Below are 17,501 nucleotides of genomic sequence, written 5' to 3' on the forward strand. Positions count from 1 at the left end.
CTTTCTATTTAAATGCAGAAGCATCATGTGAAATGAATCTAGAGGGCTGGAATTTTTCATTCTTAAGCAACCTTCCACACCATCAGTCTCCCCTTGTGTTTCCTTTTCTCTCTTAGGAGGAGCCCTTCCTGAGAACCCCCAAGAACAGTAACTACACGTACCCCACCAAGCCAGCTGCTGAGGTAATTCTCTCTCAACACAAGATTCTTCCACCTGCAGGGACTCAGGGTGTGTCAGAAAGTTTCAGCGTGTTCGCTTAAGTGCAAATATATCCTTCTTACACACTGGGAATTGGAATGTACCAAAAAGTCTCCCAAACCAGGAAGCACCAGGACATGTTACAGGTTGTCTACCTGGCTTCAGAGCCAATCAGAGGTGCCAAAGGATCACTTCCCTTTGACCTTTGTTAGCCTGTGTTCTCTATTTGGTTTCTCATTAGGCAGCTCAGCCTATCAGAAGGGGCAAGAGGGAGTCAGTGCGTATGGAGTCCCATCAACTTCCTGAAGCTAAGTGGAAAGGAATTTCAGAGCAGGGTGGGACCCAACAACAGGAAGCTGACCCACATTCACACAGACCTCCAGGCCTTGTTTGATTCAAATCATTCCTTCCAGCTCTGAGCATTCAGAACCTGTGGTGTTAGGGACTGCTACTCCAGAAGTGGCCTGTAGTATCCTGTACCACACCAACCTTGGAGAACAGGCCCGGTCCTGACACAGCTGTTGGTCACAGGGACCCATCCACCAGTTTGTAAACACCAGTTTTACATTAGGGACTGGTGTGAGATCCTGACTTAGGGGAATTAGAGCCCAATAGAGTTTCTACCATCATTTATTACTTACTGTGTGCCAGTATTTTAGGGAATTAGAGGAGTGGACCAGACAGATAGATTCCAGCTCTCCTGAGGTTTACAATCTGCTTGGTGAGGTCTTCAGTAAACAGCTAAAAATGATCATTTCCCTGTAATCCTACCTACTCAGGAGGCTGGACTCTACCAATTGCCATTCAAAATCAGCCGAGCAGAAAAGTCTTTGAGAATCTTATCTCCAATGAACCACCCCCAAATCAGAAGTGAAGTTGTGTCTCAAGGGGGTAGAGTTGCCAGCCTTGAGGGATAAGAGCTTAGGGACAATGCCTAGACCTAGCTCTGTGTTCAAACCTCTGTACTGGCACACACACACACACACACACACACACACACACACACACACGTACATACATACACACGTACACATACAAGAGCATTGTAGGAGTGACAGTCACTCAGAGGAGGGTGATATGAGAAAGAGCTCTGGAAAATTCAGAGCATTGTACAGGCTAGACCTCTCTTAAAGAAATAAGGAGATGCCAGCTGCATGGAGAGCCAAGCAGAAGGACCAGAGAGGCTGAAGTCTCAGTAGAGGGGATAGGTAGATAGGTGGGTGTCTTTGAGTAAGAAAAAGGTAGCTGGTGTGGAATGGGGTTTGTGGATGAAGTGGGGTGTATGGAGATGAGGACAGAGGCCTGCTCACCACCAGCTCACACCCAGCTCGAATTCCTGAGTAAGAAGTTTAGATTTCATGGGGAGAGAGGTGGGAAGCATTGGAGGTGATAGGAGAGCATAGCAAGATCTAGTTTACATCTTTAAGTGGTCCTCTGCTGTGTGGAGAATGGGGTGGAGTTCCATGAGTGGGGAAGGACCTTTTTAAGCTGACTGAGAGAGCCTAACCTACGTGGAATTGTTGAGCTGTAAGATGCTAAGCTCTAGGGTATAAGTAATTCCAACCTCATAGCTGGGGCTATTCCCTTCCCAGTCTAGATTCTCTCCAGCCCATATTTGACTCAATGAAGTCTTGTCATGTTGGACCAGTGTCAAAGTTCTATTACAATTGAAATGCCACCTTCTCAATGAAGAATTTCTTTCATACTTATTTATCAGACGCCTAAATGGAGCAGGAACTATGCTAAGGTGCTGGGTATGTCGTTCTGAGCAGAGGAAATGGGGCCTGCCTACCCTCTTGGCGTTCTATTCTCTGGTATCTTTGCTTCTCCATCTGGAAGAGTTAAAAACCCAGGCCTAGACCATGTGCTGGTGGCTCCCGCCTGTAACCCTAGATATTCAGGAGATTGAGGTCTGAAGATCATGTTTGAAACTAGCCTGAACAGATACATGCATAAGATCCTTTTCTCTAGTTATCCAGCAAAAAGCTGGAAATGGAAGTGTGGCTCAAGTGGTCAAGTGCCAGCCCTGAGAGAAAAAGTCAGACAAGAGTGCAAGGCCCTGTGTTTAAGCCCCAATATTCTTCAAACCCCACAGGCCTAGAAGGGTGTGTGTGTGTGTGTGTGTGTGTGTGTGTGTGTGTGTGTGTGTGTGTGTGTGTGTGTGTGTGTGTGTGTGTGTGTGTGTGTGTGTGTGTGTGTGTGTGTGTGTGTGTGTGTGTGTGTGTGTGTGTGTGTGTGTGTGTGTGTGTGTGTGTGTGTGTATTGTTTGTTTGTTTGTAGCTTATTGCCTAAGTAGCCACAGATAATCAACAGCCACACTCTTGGGCATTTGTTAGAAATGCAGAGTGCCAAGTATTATTGTTGACCCACAGAATCAGACTCTGCAATGAACAGACCCCAGGGGAGTGAGAAGTCCTGGTCTGGGAGGGTCCTCCCCTTGTGACAAGAGACCATGACAGAGTTCTGATCTGCATCTGTGAATCCACACACAATGTGCCTTGCTCTGGCTCTCCAATTTACTAGAGCTATTGCTATGTACTGATGGCTGTATGACTTTTTTATTTTAAAAATAATTTGCATTTCCCTCCAAGTATTTATCATCTGTACCCAGGCCTGTTTTGTTTTGTTTTTGTCAGTCATGGGGCTTGAACTCTGGGCCTGGGCTCTGTCCCTGAACTCTTCAGCTCAAGGTTAGCGCTCTACCACATGAGTCACAGCACCACTTCTGGTTTTCTGGTGGTTAATTGGAGATAAGAGTCTCACAACTTTCCTGTCCAGGCTGTCTTCGAAGGATTCTCAGATCTGGGCCTCCTGAGTAGCATGGGCCACTGGCACTCAGCTTCCAGGCCTGTTCTTGACTTCAGGGAAACTTCCCAAACAGAAGAAGAAATCCATCAGGATGATGAATTGAGCAATCCTTTGGAATGAACTGAATTCCATTGGATTAAGCAAATAGTATTTAAAGGAAGTTTCATTTTCACTCTTTCATAATAGGAGATTTTAACACGGCTGGGCTTTATCACCATCTGGCTGAACAGATGAGAACTTTAAAAGCCTCTGGCAGCCACACTTCCAGACAATCAGTCACCATGCCAGTGGAGCCTGCAGATATTTGGGACTCTGGGAAGAGTCATCTCTCCACCATCTTTCTGCTGCTAGTCACTTTTCTGCCTCTGCTTCTTACCCTACCTGGTCCCCCAAAACCTGAAAAAATATACCCTATATTACAGAAACAAGGAGAGTTGTCCAAAACTCTCTGGGGCTGCAAGTTCTTAAGGCTACAGTATGCATTCAGATACCTGGAGAGGATTGGGAGCCCTTACATTAAATATGCAAAAAGCTATATAGGTATACCAAAAAAATAAAAAAGATGAAACTAGGAGCTTTTCAGTTGTAAGACTTAGGTATTTTCCTAAAAATATTTTAACTAATGACTATTCAGACCCTCACCTTGTAATTAGTATCAAGTGGCTTAATGTTAGAAACCCTGAAGAGGGTTAATGCCTACAATAACTCATATTAGGTGTCCAAATCTTGAAAATTCACGGTTGTCTCTCTGTTTCTGGGGCAGCTGCTGTATTCATTCAAGAGCACAGACAAGCTGGGGTGGGAGATGCTATGGGGGAACGTGTGTGTGTGTGTGTGTGTGTGTGTGTGTGTGTGTGTGTGTGTGTGTGTGTGTGTGTGTGTGTGTGTTGGAGAAGGCAGATGTCTATTTCCCCCCCTCTTGATTTCCTTCTTAGCCCATCTACGACTAACAGCCCTTACCCCCCCAGGCTCCTCTACACTGATGTAGTTCTAGCCTCCTCCAACACTTTATCTGGTTCTCCTTGGGCTGCCCCTCCCTGCACAGTGTTTGCTCTATGTCTTTCCTCCCACTGATTTAGAACTGGGGCAGCGACTTCTTGTGCACAGAGTGGACCCCTTCCCCAGGTGTTCCCACCACAGGTGAGTCCAAATTCCTCTCCCTCTTGAACACAGCATCAGGTTGGGTCGGACACTCCACAGATGTGCCCTCGTAGCTTTGTGCCAGCCATGCTGATCCCAAGGCAGGCCTGGAGGCTGGGAGAGCCCCAAGACGCTCGTCCACAGCCACTGCTGGGGTTCGTATGGAGGCACACAAGCCTCTTCTGCCAGGCACACTTCTTGTCTCCTTCAAGTCCCAAATGGCCCAGTGTGTCAGGTACCCAGCTGCCCATACTGTGTGATCTTGAGGCTGGAACTTTCCCGGCTGGGATCTCTTCAGGATAGACAGTAGCCACCAAGTCCTTTGCCTTCCGTGCCTCAGTTGCTCTGAATGAATGGAAGAAGCAACACTGCTAAAGCCTTAGGCTGGGAATGAGGGTCACAGGGACCTGAGGGGCTACAGCCATGTCACAAGCCTGGGTGACGTTTGTGCTTTAAAAGCCACAACCTCTCTTCTAACTTGCCTCTCTAGTCCACAAGCTCCGACCGGCAGACATCAAGGTGGTGGCGGCCCTGGGTGACTCGCTGACTGTGAGTGCTAAGCTGTGGGCCCAGGCGGGAGGTGAGCTAGTCAATTCTTCGCTGCACTGGCTCTGCGTCACTGAGTCCCCGTGCTAAGGGCTGGCCATGCTGCCTGCATAAGGCAGCACAGCACACTTCCCAGCTCCACTCTCTCACTCACCTCTTTCACAAGCAATCCTGCTTTTATCAGAGAACTCATCTCCATCAAGCCAGACCCCAAGTGCAGCTGCCCCATGTCCCCTGCCCCCACGTAACATCGTGTTCCTTAGCGACAGAGGGAACAGCACAATCTGGCTACATGAAGCGCATGAACCAACTGCTTAGCTATTACTGTGAGCACCATGCTCAGTCAGTAGTTCTGAGAGAAAGGAAGGATGAGACACTGTCCAAGCCCCCTGGCCAGGACAAGAAACCTACGCAGAAGGAGATATATGATCATATAGATGATGTGTGGGATCTTCTAAATGCAGCATATACTTGCATGGACACAGAAGCATACCACAGTCACACATACGTTTTCACAGTGGCATGAGTAGGAGGAATCTGTGGAAGGGTGCCTACCAGGCAGACAACCATAACTTCACCTGGGCGGAGTGTGCACGTGGGTGTAGGATGAGGAAGGAGTGTGGAATCTAGCAAGAAGAGCAAGTGTCCTAAGGTGAGAGTAGAGTATTTTTTTTTAAATCACAAGCCAGGCATTATGGCATGTGCCTGTAAACTCAGCTACTTAGGAGGCAGAGATCAGGAGGATTGTAGTTCAAGGCTAGCCTGAGCAAAAGTGATACCTGATCTTAACAAGTGGTATGTATTTGTAATCCTAGCCATTCAAGAGGTTGTAGATAGGTGGATCACAATCTGAGGTCAGTCTCAGCTTCCCTGCCCCCCCCCCAAAAAAAAGTGAGACTCTGCCTGAAAAATAGAGTATTAAAGGCTCCGGACATGGCTTCAGTGGTTGAGTACCTACTTTGAGGACCTGATTTCAAACATCAGTACAACCAAAAAAAACTTATTATTATCTCATGGGTTATGGTGAACATGTATTGTTTTGGTCATTTCCAAAAGTAATTTCTTGTGTTATTTATTTTTTAAGACCAGGCATGTAGTGAATGCTTCGCAGAAGATGTAGGAAGTGATGATTACTGGAGAGAATGAATTAGAGGTTTCCAGGCCAAGAAGGAGGGAGTTCACACTCCAGGAATAGGCCATGGCAGCCCAAAGCCTTCATAATTTAGAAATAGCAACAGAGCAATATATGCATACCTGAAGGTTTGTGGGGACAGGAGAGAAGAAAGCAAGCCAGGGAGAGAAAAGACATTAGATTACGCTATCCTCATTGACCACAGAGTTTAACTTTGACCCTGAAGGGAAGGGTTGGGGCAACACGCGGGGGGTCGGGGGGACAGAGAGAGAGAGAGAGAGAGAGAGTTGTGCTCAGAAAGCAATGACATCCTTACTGTCAGAAAGAGAACAGAGACTAGAGTGTTGTCTGAAGCAGGGAGATGGAAAGCTCCACTAGGAATATGGCAACGAAAAAGAAAAAAAGAAAGGCTAGGGAGGTTGGGTAGGAAGAATCAGCAGGACTTGGTTCCTGCTTGTTGAGAGAGATCTGGGAGAAGATTGACAACTCACAACTTAAGATGGCCCAGAGAAGAAAGGGTACCATTTTCAAGGCAAAACAAATCTGAATCCTAGATGGTACACCAGAGCCAGAGGGGCCTTTCCTAGTGTTTTCCACTCACACCCAGCAGTGGCTAGGAACTTTCTCTTCGTTTTCACAGACAGCGGTGGGAGCTCGACCAGGCAATTCCAGCCACCTACTCACATCCTGGAGGGGACTCTCGTGGAGGTGAGGTGTTTGGGGCTTGCTCTCTTTTGACCACACTGCCCTAAAGTGACTAGAGGAGCCAGAAGTGGTGCTTTGGCTCAAGTACAGCACTTGCCTTGAGCAAAAGAAGCTCAGAGACAGTGCCCAGGCCCAGAGTCCAAGCCCTGGGACTGGGGGGTTGGGGGGCGAAAGACTTGAGGAATGTGTATCCCCTCTCAACCTTCCAGGCTTGGGTTCAGGTTCTCATGGCTAAGTCCTAACCCCAAGAAGCCTCCATGGTACTCACATTGACTCTGAGGATGACAAGAATGGTCCAGGAGCAGAAGGCACATACAGTGACTTTAATGGTGATGCCTTCTCTTTCCAGCATCGGAGGAGATGGGGCACTGGAGACTCACACCACGCTGCCCAGTAAGTAGCCAGAACTGAGAAGCATGGCTATTGAGGCTACCATAGCCCTTTGCTGAGGCTGGGGCCCTGGGCCTGGAGGAGGGGAAGAGGAGGATCTTTACAGGGGTGTCAGCCAACCCCAGAAAGAGCTAGACCCTCCTGCCCCACACCTGTGCCCCAAGATGGCCCATCCATCTGCATTCCCCGGGGTCTCCAGTCTCCTCTCACCTGTGCTCTCTGCCTCTCCCCTCTCAAAAGACATCCTAAAGAAGTTCAACCCTTCCATCCTTGGATTCTCCACTGGTGTCTGGGCAGAGACAGCAGGATTAAACGTGGCAGTGGAAGGGGCCAGAGCTCGGTGAGTAGATATGGGTGGGAGAGGGGGGAGATCAAGGAGGAGAACAGGAGAAAGGAAGGAGGAAGAACCTGCTTCTAGCTGGGGCTGTAATCACTCTGCAGGAGCCCTCTGCACACTAGGCTCACCCCACGCAGTCCACAAGGATTATCTCACAGAATTCTGGCACCTTTGGATATGCCACTGTGAATGCACCTGAGGCTTAGAAAGTTTCCTCAACAGCCCAGGTCACCCAGCAAGTGATCTGAGGAGCCAGTCAGTCACATGGTGCCTGAACACAGCTCTAACCTCTGAGCCCAGCAGGAAGATTACATGGCCTTAGCTCCAGCAGACACTACCCCGGCTCCACCCCCTGACCAACACACCCTCACGCATGCGCCATGAGATGTGCAGTGCCTGCCCTCTGTGGTTGTCTGTCTTCCTCTCTTCTTTACCTCACCTGAGCACTTTCAGGGTTCTGTATGTTGACACTGGGGAGTTAGACATCAGCCCCTCACCTCCAGATGGCATGGTGGTCATTTGTTTTCGCTGAGATCTCTGTGGCTGACAACAACCCCGATTATTAAAGCTGCCATGCCTTACCGTGTTCACTGATTTTCAGCATGAGCGCAGCGAAGAGGATTACTGTGATCTCATCACCAGGGCAACCACACCGGTGGCGGTGGCAGCTGCGTGACTCACTCTGCTTTCAGGGAATGTTCCTTTCAGAAGCAGCAACCTGGGCCCCAAGCATTGCTTGAGTCTGAGCTGAGAGCACTCTCAGTTCCTCAACATCACAAGCAGGAAGGACTTGTTTTTCTGCAAAACCTGGGCTTTGTGGGGCCATTATGCCAACGTTAAATTACTACTATTATGATTACTATCATCATAGTGATTACTCAGTGTAGGCATTATTAGCCAGGAGTTGGTTCCTCAGTCCTTTGGTACCTGAGCCCCTTCCTCCATTCCCTTCCTTACCGCCTTCCCTGTTCTACTGCTGCTCAATATCTTGGCCAGATCAGGGTCAGTGGCAGGGGAGGTAGCTTGACACCTGCTAGACATCTCTCATGTCCAGTGAAGGGGAAATGAGAGTCAGCTGGTGACTTAAGTTGGAGAATTCCTATCACTTTCCTTTATCTCCACTCTGCCATTTATGAGCCTAGGTAAGGCCATAGCACAGCACGGAAGATGGTGAGGTTTGGGGTCAGGTCATCTCTGTCCAAATCCTAGTTCTGAGACTTGTTAGCTATGTGACTTGAGTGAATTGCTTAGTGTCTCTGAGTCTTAGTTTCTTCATCTGTAAATGGGAATGGCAATAATACCTACCTCAAGAATTAAATGAGATAAAATAACCCTTGGAAATGATTTGCTACAATATGTAGTATACAAGTACACACACACACACACACACACACACACACACACACACACATACACACATTTGCCACTACCAGGACATTTAGTTTCAACATTTTATTGGGCATCTAACTTCCCTTATATTATTTAATAAACAAGAATTTATTCAATACTTGCAAAAGACTGAGCCAGATGATATTATTCAGAGATACAAAAGAATAAAAAGTGAACTCCCTTCTAATAGAGAGTCTACTTCCGGAGACTAGACTAACACGAAGTAACTTTGGGAGGAGAGTATTGCTTCTAGCAACTCTGTAGACTGTAATGGTTTGATACTTAGCAGTGCAATACAATTAGACAGATTAGTCTGAAGTCCTCCTGAGAAGGGACATGACTTTCAGGCCCAGGACCTTCAGGAATAACTGGAAATCAGTAAGGACCCTCAAAAATCATTTATTCAGTCCACCCCTTTATAAGATGAAGAATTACTGCAGCAGGATTCAGCACCCTGTACAAGCTCATGGAGCAAGTAGTGGCAAAGCTGAGAGGAAGAGTCCCAGTCCCTACAGTGGGAAGGAAATGGAGGAGCTGGATAAAGGGGCTCAGAGCAAAGGCTCATAGAGAAGCAAGACTTGGCCTGGGCCTGAAGGGAGAGGAGAAGAGTGAGGAAGTAGACATTACTTACTGGCCCTGGGGTGTGTGAAGGATCACTTTTCATGCAGTTTTGGACTCATGTCTTGAACTTACCAAAAGGCTATAGGCATGTTGTTGACAACCCTAACCAGGGCAGTCCTTATAGCTTTCTGATGTGCCTGCCAGTAGCACAAGCACACAGGATGTAGGATGCTGTTGTAGATGCATGAGTTCTCCCTAATGAAATGTAAGGGTAGGATGTCCCCAGATGTGCTCGCTCAATACCCAGCTAATTGTGGCCACACACTAACTGGAAATGACCATCATTCATCAGTGTCTACTTTCCTAGCTTCTTTCATAGGAAGTACTACAAGCTCTATGTCCTTTGCTGACCTACTTCTCTTACACGTTTTTTAAAAGAACTATCATTAGGGTTGGAGGCATGGCTCAGTTGGTAAAGTGCTAGTCAAGTGAGTGAAAGTGGCAGGTACTAAGTTCAAGTCCCAGTCTGGGTCCTAAAAAATATATCTTTATTGAAGTATACTTGATGTACGAAAACTATGCATATCAAACTATGCCATCTGAGCCATTCACTGGCAGCTCATGCCTATAATCCGAGCTACCTAGGAGGCTGAGATCTGAGGATCACAGTTTGAAGCCAGTCTTAGCAGAAAAGTTTGTGAGACTCTCATCTCCATAAACCAGCAAAAATCTGGAAGTGGAGGTGTGGCTCAAGTGGTAGAGTGCCAGCCTTGAGTGATAAAACTAAGGAAGAGCACCCTGGCCTTGAGTTCAAGTCCCAGTACTGACATGTGCACGTGCTCTCACACACAATGTGTGATAAGTACAGGTAATGTGATAGGTACTAGCATATGAATATATCCGAGGTGCTATCACCCCAAACAAAGCAGTAAGCATGTCCATCACCAATCATCCTTGTGCCTCCTTGTGCCCTTTCCTGTATCTACCTCTTTACTAGGTCCTACACAACCACTAACTTGCTTCCTGACACTATAGATTTGTTTGCATTTTCTACATTTCCATATAGAATCAAAGAGTATATACTGGTTTGGGGGTCTGGCTTATTTCACCTAGCAAAATTATTTTGAGGATTGTTGTTGGGTATAGAAACACTTCACTCTTTTTCATTTTTGCTGACTAGTAATCCACTAGCACACATAGCATACATGTATACATCCAGAAGGCCAGATGACATTGTTTCATTTATGGCAGACATGTGGGAGATGAAGAAGCACTAACCCTGACCATGTGGTCTCCCCTCATAGAGGAAGGAGAAAGAGAGCCAGAAGATTGGGGCAAGTGCCAAAATCCAAGTAACTCAGAAGAATAAGATTAAAGGAACAGAGAACAAGGCTCAGAAGTAAAGGTTAAAGGAGTCATTCAGCCTGAAAGGAGAAAGCTGAGGGATAATTTAGGACTATGACTTTTTTTTCAAATATACAAAAGGTTACTTTAAAAACAGGCAACTGAGTGAGTGAGAACCAAACAGACTCAGTTTTGCAATGAACATGCCTGAAGAAAGAGGGAACAATTCTATGTGGGGAGGTGGAGGGGCTCCCAACCCCAGAGGCCAGCGAGACCCCAGCCCGGCCAAAGGAGGTAAGGACACAGATCACGAGGTAGTGAGGGCTGGATAAATGTGTCCCTTGGGTCCATGGCAGCTCTGTGATTAGGAAGATGCAGAGATTTCTAGAAAGGAAAAAGTTCATCCATTCATTCTATATAATTTCGCTTCCTGAAATTCTGGTTCTGTTTATCCACGTTGCTTAATCCCTTTTTTCTTTTTCTTTCTTTCTTTCTTTCTTTTTTTTTTGAGTCCGATCATGGGGCCTGAACTCTGGGCCTGGGCGCTGTCCCTCAGCTCTTCAGCTCAAGGCTAGCGCTCTACCACTTGAGTCACAGTGCCACTTCTGGCTTTTTTTCTTTTTTGCTAATGTGGTGCTGAGGAATCGAACCCAGGACCTCAAGCATGCAAAGCAAGCGCTCTACCACTGAGCCACCTTCCCAGCCCTGAGTACATTTCTTATCAAGCATTGTTGCCTCCTCCTTTGTTTTTTCCCTACCATTCCTTCTCTCCTACCTCCACAACTCTACTCCCCCATCCCCAGCCTAAATTGTAAAGTTCGTTTTTCAACATAGAGTCTTGTACATCTCATTGTTACAATGGGTCCACCTGTATCCCTATTTAAACATTTGGTTTTTTCCCTTCCCCTCCCCAAATTATACCAACATCAAATACAGTGAAAACAGGGATTATACCGTAGGGGAGGAACATACAAAGAAACAAAAAAAAAATCACATGGTACTTTATAAATACATTAGAAACAATAGCAAGAAAGAAAAAAACCTCTTGTGTCCCTATCTTGTGGTTCATTTCGCCTAACTTCATCTTATCTGGTCATATGTACATAGCTTTTGACCTTTTCTACTTGTCCCAGACATATGCTAGTTATTGCAAATAAGGGAAACCATGGGACCTATGTTTCTTTGGGCCTGGCTTACTTCACTTAATATAATTTCTTCCAAGTCTTTCCATTCCTAACCAATGGGGTGATGTCATTCTTTCTAATGGGGCATAGATTTCCATTGTGTATATATACCACATTTTCTTGATGCATTCATCTACTGAGAGGCATCTGGGTTGGTTCCATATCTTAGCTATGATAAATCATGCTGCAATAAACATAGTTGTGCTGGTGGCTTTAGTATGGTCTTGTTTGTGATCATTTGGGTAAATGCCCAAAAGTGGGATTGCTGTTAACCCCTTTTTTCTAAGCAACTCAACAACCTAGATGTCTCCTTTTCTTCTCCCTACCCAGGGACATGCCAGACCAGGCCCGGGACCTGGTGGAGCGAATGAAACAAAGCCCAGTGAGTCTAGGCCTGAGGAGGAGGTAGGGGGTGGGGGGCAGGGAATGCTGAAAGGTGCCAGACCACCTTGGCTGTGAGGGTGAGAGCCTGTGGTTGCTCGGCTCTGCAGCCACTCCTTTCAGCTCACCTAAATCAAGGGGGTTCCCAGGGACTCTGCCTGGCTACCAGAGGTCAAGGAGGGGTGGGGGGCAGAGAGCTGGCCAAATGTGGCCTTGGCCTCTGGCAGCTTCCCCCTTCACCAAGGAGTTGCCTTCCCAGAGCTCAGTTATATAAATGCCAGATGCTAAAAATAGGCTTCTCATTCTAGTCCTTTCTCCTTCCCAATCACCCTGCCCTTCAGAAACTTTTCCCTTCCACCTTTTTTGCTTTTGCTTTTTTTTTTTTTTTTAAGGCTCTGTGTTTATGCCTTGGACTGGAACTCCTGGCAGGATTCCTATTATGGTGGTGGCTGAGCTGAAATCTGCGGCTTCAGGGCCTCCCCAGGCCCCACCCCACCTCTCCGTCCCTGCTGGCTCTGGCTCCAGTTTTCCCTTCCTACACAGGCCTTAAGAATCCATCCAAGAGGCAGCTTCAGCTTCAAACTGTATCTTCTGCCAAAGGCTCCTTCAAAAGGCCATAGATCACATTTTGGGATGGGGGGGTGGGGAGCAGGACAGGTTAATCCACACATGCTCCATAGTACCATTATACTTCATGATGGGAGACTTCTGTCATGGCTTAAGGGATAGAGTACCAGCCTTTAGTGAAAAAGCCAATTGAAAGCACAAGGCCCTGAGTTCAAACCCTAATACTGGTATAAAAACAAGGTGAGGGAGGGGACTTCAAAGAACGTAGCCCTTCTTCTGTGTAACCACAGCCCCCACCCTAACACATCCACAGTTCTTCTTGTGGAGCTCCCCTGTTCCTGACAGAGGGGGGGAGGGGGGCGGGCACCGTGTGCCTTCTCTGTGGTGGTTCAGAGAGGTTGACAGGCACCCAGCATGGAGGACGGGTACCACTGGTACATGCCCCTCTCTGAGGCCTAAACTCAGGATCTGTCCCCTTAGGAAATCGACCTGGAGAAAGACTGGAAGCTTGTCACACTCTTCATTGGGGGCAGTGACTTGTGTCATTTCTGTGAGAATCCGGTAAGCTCCCAACCAGTCCCACTGGGGACTTAAAATGAAGTCATTCACATCTATCCTCCTCCTGGGCCTCCTGGGGGGGGGGAGGGGAGGAGGTCATACTCGCCTGAGTAACCAGGCACCTGAATCTGCCTGTGCAGCCTCTAGCTCACACAGAGCAGATGAGGCCTAGACTTTTCCCCTGCCCAAGTGGCCCCTGGGGAAAAAAAAAATCTATAGACAGGCCCATTCTTTGGGCACCAAAGGGGCAGTCTTTCCAAAGTACACCCGAACCAGTACCTGGTATCTACAGGGAATCAGTGATTACCTCCAGGCCTGCCTACAGGGAAGCAACATTACTGTAAATAGGATTAGACAAAAATCTTTATAGTGTGGCTTGCCTCCAATCAGGGCCATCATGAGTTAACCAACCTCAGCCAGCTGGCCTGAAAACTCAACCCCCCCCCTCCTAATGTTTCTGTGGGGAAACAGGTCCAGACATACAAACTTCTAAAAGCTGTAACTTCTAGAATACATCTCGTTCTAAGTTGGGGACATCATGTATTTTATTTGGCCAGGAAGAGGCAGCTGCCTTGACTCTGAAGTAGTGGTAAGAACACTTGACAGTCATAGGCTGGGGGAGAGGGAGGGGGAGCGGGGTGGAGACGCTTGTGGCTTTTTGTGGTTTGTGCAGAGCTTGATGAGGTTACTTCCCCTACCCAGGGGTCAACTCTCCCAGGCCCCTTCCCTGGGTCTGCACAGATGCGGACACAGACAGCAGAGACAGAAATGATCCAAAGGGATCAATATTTCTGGGTTCCAGACTATAGGAGCCAGAGTTTCTGTGTCCCCAGCATGCCTGCCCTCCTGCTCCTGAGAGTGTGCATTTGTGGGAAAAGCTTGGAAGCTTCCACTAAGTCACTCAAGCCAAGTTTGAGCAAGGGAAGAGGGACAGACTCTTTTTTTGGGGGGGCATTTTTATTAAGTAGTTGTACAAAGGGGTTACAATTCCATAGTTAGGTTATGACTACAATGCCTCTTGGTCAAATGTCATACCTTCCTTCACTGGCGGGGAGAGATGGACAGACATTAGAGACAGGAGTCCCATGGCTCCTGCCCTAACTCTTGAGCAGAATTGTCTTTTCCTTTTCCTCCCTTCACCCCAACTGTCAACCCCACTTCTTGTAGCCATGGGAAGACACTCTTCCATGACCAGGGATTTTGTGCTTAGTAGTGACCAAAGAGTCCACTAAGTCATAGCTCTTTGTCTCAAGGAAATAATACCAGGGTGCCTGCGCTCTGGCTTCACGCTGCCATTCCCCATGTACCTCCCTTCCTGCTGACAGGCATTCTTCCATGTTTGACATGAGAGCTTGAGGGATTCCCTCACCCTCTGGTATCAGTCTTCTGACATTTTCTAGGGACCCCAGATTCAAAATGCATAAAGTAGAAGTATGGCTCAAGTGGTAGAGTACCAGCCTTAACAACAACAACAAAAAAGCCAAGCAGGAGTGTGAGGCCCTGCGTTCAACCCCAATACCAGCATGAAAGAAAGAAAGGGGGGAGAAGAGAAAGAAAATTAAATAGAAATAGAAGAGAATAATAAAGTTGATGACAAAGTAGAAACCAAAATGTGACTTTCCTGAGGCATAAAGCAAAGTGCCCAGAGTTAGTCAGTGGGCATTTACTGAGCACCTGTTATATGTCATACTCATCACCTAGGGACCTACGAGGCACCTCTACATTAGCCTTTCATCAAGGAGAAAGGTTGCATTCTTAGCAGGATGAAGGAGAACAAAGAGTTCCAGGAAATTGGACCAGCATGCACCAACACCCGGTGGAAAGATAGAATACACTCCTCAGAAGCCTATGTGTGGCTGGAGAAGGCCTGAATCAGGTGATAGATAAAGATGGAGAAGGGGTAGGGCCTGGCCCAGTAGTGGCAGACTCTGCATATGACTTTAAGATCGTGTAGAACAGGGAACAAGTGGGAATTATTCCTGGTGTCAAAAGGAGACTTCTTACAAGAGACTCTGAGTCAACAAATAACAAAGACTGGCGAGAACCACCAAAACCCATCAGTACACCCTCAGCCATCAGCCAGGCAAGACACTCCTGGGTGATTGTCTTCTCCCAGAATGCAATGCAGGAGCTAAAGCGGGCTCTCTTTTCACAGGAGGACCACTCAGCTGAAGAGTATTTCCTGCACATCCAGCAGGCCCTGGACATCCTCTACAAGGAGGTGGGAACACATCGTGGCCCATTCCTGGCTGCCAGTAACCGTCACTGTGGGTGGGATCTTTGTCCTGGGCACATCTAGACAAGTGGGTCAAATGAGATGGATACTGTGTGGAGACCCCCAGGAGTGGCCACCTGGGCAGAATTGGAGGATAGTAGCTCCCAGCAGAAGAAATTTTGAACTCACTGGCTCAGAGGCTGGATTGTGTAATAGCAAAGTGCTTGCTCTGGAGCCAACTAGCCTAAGTTTGCAACCAGACTCTGTGACTTAGTATCAGTGGGACTTTTCTGTGTCTCAACTTCTCAATCAGTGAGGTGTGGCAGTAAAGAATATTTGGGCACTAAGCATAATGGTGCATGCCTATAATCCCAGCTACATGGGAAACAGAAATAGGAGGATCACAATCAAACACATGAGGTCCTATCTGAAACATAAGACTAAAGCAAAAAAGGGTTGGGGGCGGGCAGGCTCAAGTGGTAGAGTACTTGACCTAATATATGCAAGTGTAGGACCCTGAGTTCAAACTACAACACTTAAAAAAGAAAAGATTTGGTGAGATCATCCAAGTAGTCATACCCAGCCTCTGGGCCTATTCTCTCTTTGCTAAAATTGAGGATGGGAAGTTGGATAGAGACTAATCCTCCAGCCTGTAGTAGCCAGTGTCCTCTCCCTACAACTGCCTGGACTCACGAAGCCCATCTCTCTGCTTCCCTCAGCTTCCCAGGGCTTTTGTCAATGTGGTGGAGGTCATGGACCTGGCTGGCCTGCACCAGGGCCACGGCGGGAAATGTGCCATGCCACTGACGGCTCAGTAAGTGTACCAATGATCAACCCAGAGCAAGGACAGCTGGGGAGGGCAGGGCTGGAAGACCCTATAGGAGGAGAGCCGGGCTCAAGGGCAAGCCAAGGACTTGGAAAATAATTTAGAAAGGCCTTTGTATGACTGAATGCTTCTATGCACAAGCCCCTTCATTTCTCTGGACTCAAGTTTGCTTTTCTGTAAAGAATGACAACACCAAAGGATACTTAAGGCTGCCTGGCATTTCTTATCCCAAAGGCCAGCCTTAGCAACTTACTCCCAGCTGAGATGCAGCTCTGCCTCTGAGAAGTTATGGATCTCTGGGCCTCTTACTCATCACCTGTAAAATGTGGCTATCACCTTCCTGTCATGTAGATGTGACATCAACAGGAAATAACACATAAGGAGCAGAGGCTGGCTTTCAGGAACTCATCCTCTTTACTCCTTACTTAAAAGCTAGGATTGCGGGCAATCCAAATTGGTAATTCTGGGAGCCAGAATTCTGAAAGATCAGTGGAACCCTAAGGCCAAAGAAGCTCCCAGAGTGCATGTGACTATTGTGGTCACTGAGGAATTCTATCTGGGCTCAAATGGATTGGCTATGAGAATGCCATTATATAGGAACCGAGCCTTCACCACGGTAGCTTTTGGTGGAATATTCAAGATCCAAACTATAGCACACCAAGACTCCCCTGAGTTAGGGATCTCTAATGGATCCTAGGATGTGTTATGGGAGTGTGTCACCTCTCAACCCTACCCCTTGTGAAGTGGCATAGGCTGTAGATTCCTGCAGGTAGCAGCTGCTTCTTTGTGGAGAGAGGAGGATGGAACCAGCCACCCTGGAGAGCCTCAACTCGATTCCTTGTGTTACCTCACAGGAGCAATTGTAGTTGCCTCAAACACTTTCAGAACTCCCTGGCAATGCAAGAGCTGAAGAAAGTGAACTGGAATCTCCAGGTAAGAGCCCAGCCCTGTGTTCCCTGAGCAAAGACCCAGAGTGTATACATTGATCAGAGGCTGCTGGACAGCAACCCACTCCCTAAAAGGCAGATCACAGCCTTGGAAGTATTTATCAAAGCAAACTGAATGCTAAGAAGCAGTTAGAGATCCTAACATGACAGCTGGAGAGAATCCCTGCCTCTAGGCTCCAGTTTAACCCTGGCTAGATGAAGAGCACTTGGTCCTCAGAAGCTTCTATGAAGTAGGGTCCATCTCACACCCAGACCCTACATCATGAATCACAT

The 17,501-nt window shown here is 47.4% G+C and overlaps 1 protein-coding gene across 1 annotated transcript in view; it reads left to right on the forward strand.

Annotated features, from left to right (window-relative positions):
- Plb1 (phospholipase B1) overlaps window positions 1-17,501 on the forward strand; it is an 89,545-nt gene that overhangs the window by 59,633 nt on the left and 12,411 nt on the right. The window contains exons 31-41 of the mRNA XM_070025290.1: window positions 117-182; window positions 4,086-4,146; window positions 4,637-4,695; window positions 6,465-6,532; window positions 6,879-6,922; window positions 7,160-7,259; window positions 12,065-12,116; window positions 13,163-13,243; window positions 15,396-15,461; window positions 16,175-16,269; window positions 17,136-17,214. Coding sequence (XP_069881391.1) covers window positions 117-182; window positions 4,086-4,146; window positions 4,637-4,695; window positions 6,465-6,532; window positions 6,879-6,922; window positions 7,160-7,259; window positions 12,065-12,116; window positions 13,163-13,243; window positions 15,396-15,461; window positions 16,175-16,269; window positions 17,136-17,214 — 771 coding nt within the window. The remainder of the gene's footprint in view (window positions 1-116; window positions 183-4,085; window positions 4,147-4,636; window positions 4,696-6,464; window positions 6,533-6,878; window positions 6,923-7,159; window positions 7,260-12,064; window positions 12,117-13,162; window positions 13,244-15,395; window positions 15,462-16,174; window positions 16,270-17,135; window positions 17,215-17,501) is intronic.

The sequence above is a fragment of the Dipodomys merriami genome, unplaced genomic scaffold (genome assembly GCF_024711535.1).
Source record: "Dipodomys merriami isolate MVZ:Mamm:240054 unplaced genomic scaffold, mDipMer1.0.p SCAF_17, whole genome shotgun sequence".
In the NCBI taxonomy this organism is placed as follows: domain Eukaryota; kingdom Metazoa; phylum Chordata; class Mammalia; order Rodentia; family Heteromyidae; genus Dipodomys; species Dipodomys merriami.